This window comes from Rhineura floridana, chromosome 17, assembly GCF_030035675.1.
Source record: "Rhineura floridana isolate rRhiFlo1 chromosome 17, rRhiFlo1.hap2, whole genome shotgun sequence".
NCBI lineage: Eukaryota > Metazoa > Chordata > Lepidosauria > Squamata > Rhineuridae > Rhineura > Rhineura floridana.
Window position 1 is genome coordinate 31,321,055 of NC_084496.1, and position 9,581 is coordinate 31,330,635.

Here is a 9,581-nt window from a genome sequence, read left to right on the forward strand (position 1 = left end):
ACACTGCAGCCCAAATCTCCTGATGATAGCCCCCAGCGGCTTTATATAGATGTTAAATAGCATTGGGGAGAGGATGGAGCCCTGCCGCACCCCACAGGTGAGAGGCCAAGGGTCCGAAACCTCATCCCCCAGGGCTACTCTTTGGTACCTGTCAGAAAGGAAGGAATGGAACCACTGCAAAACAGTGCCCCCTATGCCTAACCCCTCCAATCGGTCCAAAAGGATACCATGGTCAATGGTATCAAAGGCAGCTGAGAGATCCAGGAGGATGAGGAAGGTGCATTCACCCCTATCCAACGCTCTCCTCATATCATCCACCAAGGTGACCAAGGCTGTTTCAGTCCCATGTCCAGGCCTGAAGACCGACTGAAATGGATCCAGATAATCTGCTTCCCCAAGTGCGCTTGCAGCTGCTTCGCCACCACCCGCTCGACTGCCTTGCCCAATAATGGTAAGTTTGAGATTGGGCAAAAGTTGTTCAGATCTTGGGGATCCAAGGAGGGCTTCTTTAAGATTGGTTTTATTACTGCCTCGAGAGCTGATGGCATCACGCCCTCTTCCAAGGACGCATTTACCACCGCCATGATCCCCTCGCCCAGTCTGTTCTTGCAGCTCATAATGAGCCACGATGGGCAAGGATCAAGTAAGCAGGTGGTTGGCCTTAAGGTTGAAAGCACCTTGTCCACTTCATCTGGCCCCATTGTGTAGGATACTTTCCAGAGCTTGGAAAAGTTACTTTTTTTGAACTACAACTCCCATCAGCCCAATCCAGTGGCCTGCTGGCTGGGGCTGATGGGAATTGTAGTTCAAAAAAGTAACTTTTCCAAGCCCTCAATGCAGATATCATCCGACAACCGAGAACACATTTACTGCCCCGATGAAGTGGGCTTTCAGTCCATGGAAGGCTCTGCCACAACACAAGTGTTCTTCGCAAGGTGCCACAAGAGTCCCTTGCTTCTACTGCAGCAAGCAAACAGAGCTACCCCAACCCTGACTTCTTTGTTCAGCACTCTTGCTGCATTGGGGGGGGGCAGATGGAGGAAGGGGGCACTGGTCCGGACCTCACTGGCATCAATCTCAGTCCAGGCTCCAGCTCTTCATCTTGGCTCTGAACCCCAAAGGTGGTCTTCTGGCTCACGAATGACGACAGCATTGGCCAGCCGCCTTGGGGGGCTCCTGCTCGACATGATCAGCTCTGTCAGGTCCCAAGGAGAGTGCAGAGGAGTTCACCGGGGCCAGCTCCTCCTCCCCACTCCAGGGCCAGGTTAAAGAAACTCGACAAGTGGGAGATAGGAGCTTCCCTTCGGCCCTGCTTTCTCCACCAGCAGTACGCCTGCTTCCGGAGGAGTGTTTCGGTGGCCAGTTCCACGCAGGGCACCTGAGTGGATTTGGCTGAGCCATGCTGCCTCTGTGCATGACAGTGCAGGGAACTGTGATGTCAACATGGGCGGGCGGGGGGAATCCACCACTGCAGAGCCCACCAGAAGAGAAATCCCACCTAGCCTCTTTCTCTCCGCCTCCTGAGAAAGGTCTGGGAGGACAGTGTAGCAACGGAAACAAAGAACTGCAATGCACAATCAGCAAAATGGGCTCATTTATTTTGTTAAAAATAGTGTTAGAACTGGTACATAAATATATACTTCCCCATCTGCAAAAGAGGCCATCAAAGCAGCAGCTGGATGGACCTTGACCTGGCCTTGATTCAGCCCTGCTTGGTTCTGCCGTAAACATACCTGGGGTCTACCCTGCTTCTACGAGAACACATCTCTACGCCTGAGCAGCTGCATCTATTGCACCTGCATGTCGCAAAAAGTCCCTGTGTGCCAGCTGGATAGGAAGGGTGACCAGCAGCGTACTGGCAAATTCGGAAGTGTAGGAACCCTTCATGACAGTCACAGCCAGACTCCCTTCCCCCCCCCTTTTTTTTTTGCTGCTGGGTTGAAAATGAGGTCCTCGTTAATGCCTTCTCCCACAACATCTAATGTCCCTAGAAGACCATCAGCATAAAAGGGGAGAGCGTTAGCTACTGAGAAGAGTCTTCTCAGTGGCTGACTAACATCCTTTCACTGATTGGCTCCAGTCAACAGAAAAGGACAAGGAAGCATAGTAGAAGACTCTTCTCAGTGGCTAACACACTTCCCTTTCATGTTGATCAGCTCATACGATGCTGGAGACACAGGGACCCTGCTGAGACCCTGCTCCCCCAAAAGTAAGGGGCCTAAGACCCCCTGAGCCCCCAGACGACTACACGCCTGAGGGTGACCCTAACCATGCATGGGGAGCCAACTGGCTCAGCCAAGGGATGGAGAGGCCTTTCTGCCCAGAGGATCCTAGGCTCCTTCTGCACAGTGCTATCGCCCTGGCCACCCTCTGCAAGCTGGGTGATAAGGCTGGCACAGGCGCTGTGTCTCCAGGGAGATAGCTGGGAAGGAGGACCTTCGCAGGGGAGCGCAGTCGCAGGCCTCCAGCGAGCCCAGCTTTGTCTGTCAACCAAAGAGTCCCCTTAGTTGACAAATAGCAGTGATGACGAATCCTTCCACTGGCACAGCCCTTGCCCACAGGCTTGCAATCTGAAAGTGAAGACCCGCCTCGCTAGGGAGGAAAGGGGAACCAATGGGGGGGGAGAGTCCCGGCTGAATAGCTGCCCAACAAGCCCAGGGGAGAGACCCCCCTCCCACGAGGAGAGTGACCAGCTCCTGCGGAGAGGGAGCGGGGGGGGGGCAGGTCGGCTGACGTCTCTCCCTTTTGACCACTTCATGGGCTAGGTCAGGCCAGGGCATTCAAAGGAGCGGACGGGTCGCGCTGAGCAATGGGGGCGGCAGACCGTCAAGGGCCCTTCAGGAATCACCCAGGGCTCGCTTGCACGTTTCTGTCGGTTTCGGAAGCGCCTGTGTTTGGGAGGATGCAAATGTATGGATGGCTATATCACCCTAACCCTAACCGCCCACTGACTGACTCAGCTCTCTTGGGCCTTTTTTGCAGTTTGCTAACTGCCCAGAGGTCCAGCCATTACCTCCGTTTATGTTCAACGTCCCAGCCAGGTTCAACCCCTGGTGTCTCCAGACTGGTCTGGAAAAGACCTCGCTCAAAACCCCGAGAGCCCCCGCCGTCAGCGAGGAATGGCTTTCCTCAATCTGGCGTCCTACAGGGGTCGCCTCAAGATCTTGCTCCGCAGAGTGCAGGCGCCCCGTGGGGGCTGGCACGTTTATGGCTTCCTCTTTGACCGGTGGGTGTCTCGGCCTAAGGCTACTGCACTGGGCCTGAAGATCACACAGCGACTTTGCTGTTCTCTCTCTCCCCCCCCCCAAATCAAAGAGCCCCGGCTGCCGCCATTCTGCTCTGCTGGGGAGAGAATCTCCTCTCCGTTGCCGGACCTGCCCCAGGGAACGGCCCTACTCGTTGCTCCCTCTGACTCAGCGGCTTCCGAATCCACAAGCCCGCTCCAGAATCTTGGGCACCTGGAAGACTCCCCTTCCCCGCCCGCGGATTAGGGCAGCATCTTCCGTGGGCTCCGCGGAGAGCTCTTCCACCGCCTTGCCTTCCAAGCACTTGGGACTCCCCCCCCCCGCCGGCGTTGCAGAAAGACCTCGGGCGATCCCCTGGCGCTCTTTGGCAAATTTACGCTGCCGCCGCTACCTCCCACCCCACCGCTGCCTTTTGGGGCAGCTCAGGGCCGCCGCGGATATCTCCTCGGAGCCAGAGGCCGTCCAGGCTGATGCGCTCTTCCGGGCAGCAGCAGCACCTCTCTAGCGGGGACGGACGGAGGCCCTCCTGGGAGATGAGCGCGAGCCGAGCCTCTGTCTTCTGCTTGCCCGCCGACGGAGGCCCCGCCTTCCCCCGACAGCCTTGGGCGATAAGATAAGCGGGGCGGTCCAAGGAGGGCAGTGGCGGCGAAGGCTATAAAAGCCACGGCCCGGAGCGCGACTCCCAATTCCGAGTCCCGCCACTTCTAGCGACCCAGCGAGCCCCTCGACGACCTCCCGCCTGCCACCATGGTGCTGACCGCTGAGGACCGCAAGTTGATCCAAGCCTCCTGGGGGAAACTGTCCTCTGAAATGGACGATCTGGGCGGCGAAGCGCTGACCAGGTAGGGGCCCCGCGAAGGGGGGGTGCTGGGAGGGAGACCGACCCCCAGGGCCTGAGAAAAGCCCCTGCTTGCCCGCCAGCCCACCCGCCTGCCGACCCACCCCAAGCCCGCTCTTTTTCCGACGGGCCCTTCCGTTACTCCTCGCAGGCTCTTCCAGGCCCACCCGCAGACCAAGACCTATTTCCCGCACTTCGACCTCAGCCCCGGCTCCAACGACATCCACCGCCACGGCCAGAAGGTCTTCAAGGCGCTCGACGGCGCCGTCAAGCACTTGGACAACATCCGCGGGCCCCTGGCCGAGCTCAGCGACCTGCACGCCTACAACCTCCGCGTGGACCCCATCAACTTCAAGGCAAGCCCGACGGGGCGGACGGGAGGAGGCCGCCTACGGGCGGAGGGGCGCGCCTCTCGCTGGGGGCAGGGGCTGTCGGGGGGCTTCCTCTCCCCCCTGACCTCCCCTCCCTCTCCCCTCTGACCTCCCCTCCCTCTCTCCTTCCTTGCAGCTCCTGGGCAAGTGCTTCCACGTGACACTGGCTTCCAGTCTCCGCGCCGACTACACCTGCCAGACCTACCTGGCCTTTGACAAGCTATTCTACGAGGTGGCCGATGTGCTGTCCGAGAAGTACAGATGAGCGTCCCAGGACACACGCCCCTCCCGCGGGCTGCTGGGTGGCCTCCCAGCCGCTCGCCCTCCGGCGCTCCTGCTCTCCTGGTCCACTGAGCAATAAAACGCATGCACCTCGCCCTAGCTTCTGCGCTTTGCTTCACTTTTTGGGGATGAGGGGGATCAGAGTCCCATGCCTGGGCTAGGGCGGAGAAGGGTCTTTGGGGTGCGGAGCTGCGAGGGAGGGAGAGGGTTTTGCGGGGGGGGGGAGATTGGGAAGAGAAGCCTCTATTATTTCAGAAGAGGCGCAAGCCCCAAACCTCCCACCCCGGCCCGGGAGCTCTTCCGTAGCCCGGTCCAGGCATCTACACCCGTCCCAAAGGGGAGAGGATCCCGTACCCGCCGTTGGAAGACAAGGGGGTGGGAGCTGAGGTTGGTGTGCTGAGGGAGGCCCCATCCTCACGGGACACTCCCTCCCCAAAAGTAAAAGGCCCCCGACGCTGTTCGCTAAACAAAAGTGGGAGAGTCAGAGCCCATCTTCAAAAGGGAGCTGTTTTGCCAAGGGGTCGAACGGGGACCGCCAGAGAGGCCCTTCCCCCTTACCCAGCCCCTGCTCCCCGGCCAAAAGTTGCCTGGCCCTGGGAGGGAAGTCAGGGCTGGCCCGCTCCCACCTAAGCTGAGGAGAGCCTAGCTCCAGTCGGAGGGGGAGAACGGCTTCAGATCGCCGCGCCGTCGTCCGGCCCTTGGAGACCCTTGAATCCTCCCCGCGGGCGAGGGAAGTGCGCCACCCACATCTCCCCGCGGCCTCTGACATGTGCCATTACAGGCCCAGGTCGCAACCCAAACCAAAGCATACTTTTCTTGTAAAAATATTGATAATATTTTTCAAAAAATAATAAATCGATCATGCCTGGCTGCTCCCCCCCTGAAAAGGTTTTTTTTGGGCTCTACCTACATTGCAATCAGGCCCACAAAGTGAGGGGGCGGGCTAAGCTACTTGGCCCCCAGCACTTGGGCTGCCGCTCGCCCGTTGGCATGGAATGGGGGCGGGCATCCCCCACTCGGCGCACGCGTGGACCGCCTGCCCTCCTCCCCGTCGGAGTCACTCCAGAACACTTTGCGTGTGCACACATGCGGGTGCCCCGTTGCCCAATGAGCGGTGCCCGGAAGCCCTCCATCCCCCAGGGAACTGCCGTCTGTGGCTGCCAGAGGCGCTCTCCCCTCCCCTCCCCAAAGACTAGGGCACACAAACACCCTGCCCTCCGCGGAAAGGCCCTTGGGGCTGAAGTTGGTATACTCCAGTCGGTGCCTGCTGCGTGTCCGGCCCTTGTTTTTACACAGCGCAGTACTAATGATACACGGCACTCCGACCCCCCCCTTCACATCTTGCTTAATGATTTCATTAACAACTCCTCCCATAACCCTAGCAAGCAGGGCCATGGCCAGGGCTAAGGCGGCTGCAGCTCGGCCACATCTGGAGGACCAAAGGCTCCCGCCCCTGCCTTCTGCAACTCCCCTGGACCGCGCCCACCATGCTGGGGGAATAGCGCTGGCGTCCCGTCGCCAGGGATTGTCAGGGCCACCGGCGAGAAGGCATGCAATTGCCCAGGGAGAGCACCGCATAAGAGCGTCTCGGCTCTCCGGCACCCCATCCACAGCCGCTGGAAAGGGCGCCGCTTGCCTCCCGGGAGACGGAGAGAGCAGCCCAGTGCACCTCGGCGGCTTCTTCTTCAGGCTGCCGGAGCGCCACACAGATCGCCCGGGCAGCCTGCAGGAAGACCCGTCCTGTTAGGCAAGTGGAAAGGGGCTGCTGCTCGGGCAGCCCAGGGAGGGTTGGTTTTGGCACATGCAGGAAAGGGGCTTTCGGCCTCTTCTGGGCGTAGAGCATTTGAGGCCAGGGCAATGTATGTGTGTATGTGTGTCAAGGGAGTGTTGGGGGTATCAGTGAGGAAGGAGGAGTGCTGCGCCTGGGAAAAAGCGCCCTCTGCAGGCCCAACTAGTCCAGTTGGCACAGTAGTGTTGTGGCAAATCGAGAAGCACAGGGTCCCTTTGTGAGTCATGCCACGCCTCCCACTGCTACTACCCCTGCTAAGGCTATACCACTGACACTGCTGGGGCCTCCATAACTGACTTGGAAAGCTACAGCAATAAAGAAGAAAACCCCATGATGTTGTGTGGAAGTTTCACCCTCTAAGTCTTCAAGGTTGAATCCCTTCCCATTTGATTCACCAGCACACATAGATTAACCAACCCCCTTGCACACTCCCTTAGCCCCAAAATTATGTTGGAAGTGGGGCAAAAGCAACTCCTGTTTTGTTCTTTGGTTTGTGTTCCAGAAGGGAGATAGTCAGGGTCCTCCAGATGGGTAGAGTTGACTCCCTTTACCTGGGATGCTCTGACTGACTTCCTTCCCTCGCTAGACTGATATGCTTAGGGAAGCTTGTCTGCCCCTCCTCCTTCTGCCCTTTCCTTCCTCTCTTCTTTGACTGTCCAAAAGAGGGGAGACACCTTTGTCTCGGCTCTCTCTCTCCTGAGCCATGAGGGCAACTCCCAAACCTTGGCGTGGTGCCTCCAACTTAGTTAGTTAGTTAGAAGTAGGTATGCCTTTCTATCTACTATGCATATCTATAAATAAAGTAGCTTTTCTTATTTTACTAAGTCTCCAGTCTCAGTGATGCTGATGCAGGGTAAAAGCCTGCTTTCTTAGGTAAACGCACACACTGGCACACAGCATCTCAGACCTTTGACGACCCCCGAAACAGCACTCGCCAGCCAAGTACTGTGGCCTGCAAGTACTTCACAACTCACACATTTGCAATTTCATATAGATAGCAAATAGGAGTTTTGTCAAGTCTTTGACAAACCACCCAGCGTGGTCGACTTTGTAGGCCCGTCTGCCTTTGGCAGATGAGACGACTACAGGTAACTTTTATTTTTATTTTGTAGGAGACAACTCTTTCTCAGTATATGAAAGAAAGAAGGTAAGCAAGTCTAGGAAGATAGAGAGGAAGACAGGAAAGTGCCTCATGCTGAGTCCATCTTGCTCAGTACTGGCAGCAGCAATCCCGGGTTTCAGGCAAGATGCCAGGAATTCCACCTGGGTCTTCTGCCTGGCGGCCCTCCCCCATTTAAAACCTATTTCCATCAAGGCACTTTTCAAAAAGTACATTGTGGTTTTAGAAGCTCAAGTGCTGAAAGATCCTTCCCTGCCTTCTCCACCCCAAGATTATGTCCCTAGAATAATAAAATGACCTTAATTCACATGAATTATGTAACTATCATCCTTTAACTATCATTTCTACTTATCTCTAATCTTGTCATACAATCCAGCCAAAGAAAGAAATTAACCTATTTTATCAGGATAAATCTGCTATAGTATCATGCAACCCAATCATATGCATGTTTACTCATAAGCAAGCTGTACTGTGATCAATGAAGCTTACTCCCAAGTAAACCAAGTTAACGTTAACATGCTGGTGTTGCTGCCTTCCTAGGTGAGAAGATGGCTTCCTTGTTTGCTCCTCCCACAGCAGCAGCACCCATTCCCCACAGTGAACAGATTAAGGGTGCAATCCAATACATGTCTACTCAAAAGTAAGCTCCACTGGGTTCAGTGGAACTTACTCCCAGGTAAGTGTGCATTGGATTGCAGTTTGCTAAAGAGAGAATTTTGTCTGGGCAGAGTTTAACAGAGAATACATTGTTTTGAATCCATTGCTCCTATAACAAACCGAGGCAAGAAGCACCCATTTTCTTTCTGCATTTGCAAATTATAATGCTTTGCATCAGGAATAGTTTCAGATGCACGGGAGGGAAGGGAATTGGAGGGGGGAGAAGGCAGGAAGATCTCACAAACTTCTAAAGCCTTTTTTTTTAAGAAAGAGAAAGGGCACAATTCTTCATCCATTTCCAAGGCTTTGCAACTAATGTGCCCCTCCTCCTCTTCTGAAACCAGAACTGATCCCTCACCTCTGGGAGGGGGTAAAAAACCCAGGAAACAAGCTCAGCATCCAATTCCTTCCTAGGCTGGGTGATCTGAAGTCAAAACAGTCATTCCTGGGGTTGCAACTGCCTTCCACCCTCCCCCTGTGTAAACTCCTCCTCTCACCCTCCTTCATCCTTGTCACCATTCTCCCATGTAAACTTCTCTTAGGTGGAGAGTCCCTTCACGCCTTCTGCCTCAGATACACACACTCACACTGTGCCCTACAGATCTGCCACCACCACCCCTCTGCTACCTTGGATAACGTGGAGGCAGCCCCCCCCCCATCCATACAGCAGAGGCTGCAGCATTATCCTCCCCAGAAGTGCCAGCCAAGGGAGGATGAAGAGGAAGAGCCACACTGCGGGGCAAGAGTCAGGCTGTAGGTGGGGGGGCAAATATCCTTGGCACATAATCCGTGGCACAAGGGCAACCCACCCCTCCAACGAGGCCCATCTCTGGTGTTTAAGCCATAGTCAGCACCGTTTGCTGGAAAGGCAGGGCACAAATGTGACAAATAAACAAACAGTCAAATTGATTGCCACAACAACCTTGCAAGGTGGGTTAGGGTGGAGAAGATCATGACTGGATCAAGGCCACCAAGCAGTGTCATGGCTGAGCCCAGCTGATTGGAAGTCAGCTCACCTCAGCCCAAGTCCAGCCCTGTGCACCCCGTGGCCCACTCACCCTCCAAAGGCACAGTGCTTGCCTCAGAGGCTGCCAGGAGAGCAACTTCTCCCACAAACAAGGCGCATACAGCGCCCGCTCCCTGTCACAGCCTTCTGGCGTGATTCTTATCCCTCCCTTTCACGAGGCGCCGACAGGCATTTGTGATGGGTACCAGGGAGAGCCCCCCCCCCCCGTTCTGCTGCCTGAGCTCCCCTCCCCCGCATCAGACATGTTACAGA

The 9,581-nt window shown here is 56.1% G+C and overlaps 1 protein-coding gene across 1 annotated transcript; it reads left to right on the forward strand.

The window, feature by feature from the left end:
- Positions 1 to 3,912: 3,912 nt before the first annotated feature.
- Positions 3,913 to 4,835, forward strand: LOC133371666 (hemoglobin subunit alpha-D-like). The gene is made up of 3 exons (XM_061599264.1): positions 3,913 to 4,087; positions 4,235 to 4,439; positions 4,591 to 4,835. Exons 1-3 carry the CDS (start codon positions 3,993 to 3,995, stop codon positions 4,717 to 4,719), a joined length of 429 nt encoding a protein of 142 aa, XP_061455248.1. The 5' UTR covers positions 3,913 to 3,992; the 3' UTR covers positions 4,720 to 4,835.
- Positions 4,836 to 9,581: the final 4,746 nt, after the last annotated feature.

Coding starts and splice junctions, on each gene's coding strand:
- LOC133371666 (XM_061599264.1), top strand. CDS start 3,993: ATGGTGCTGACCGCTGAGGACCGCAAGTTGATCCAAGCCTCCTGGGGG. Junction 4,088..4,234: donor GGCGGCGAAGCGCTGACCAG/GTAGGGGCCCCG, acceptor TACTCCTCGCAG/GCTCTTCCAGGCCCACCCGC. Junction 4,440..4,590: donor TGGACCCCATCAACTTCAAG/GCAAGCCCGACG, acceptor CCTTCCTTGCAG/CTCCTGGGCAAGTGCTTCCA.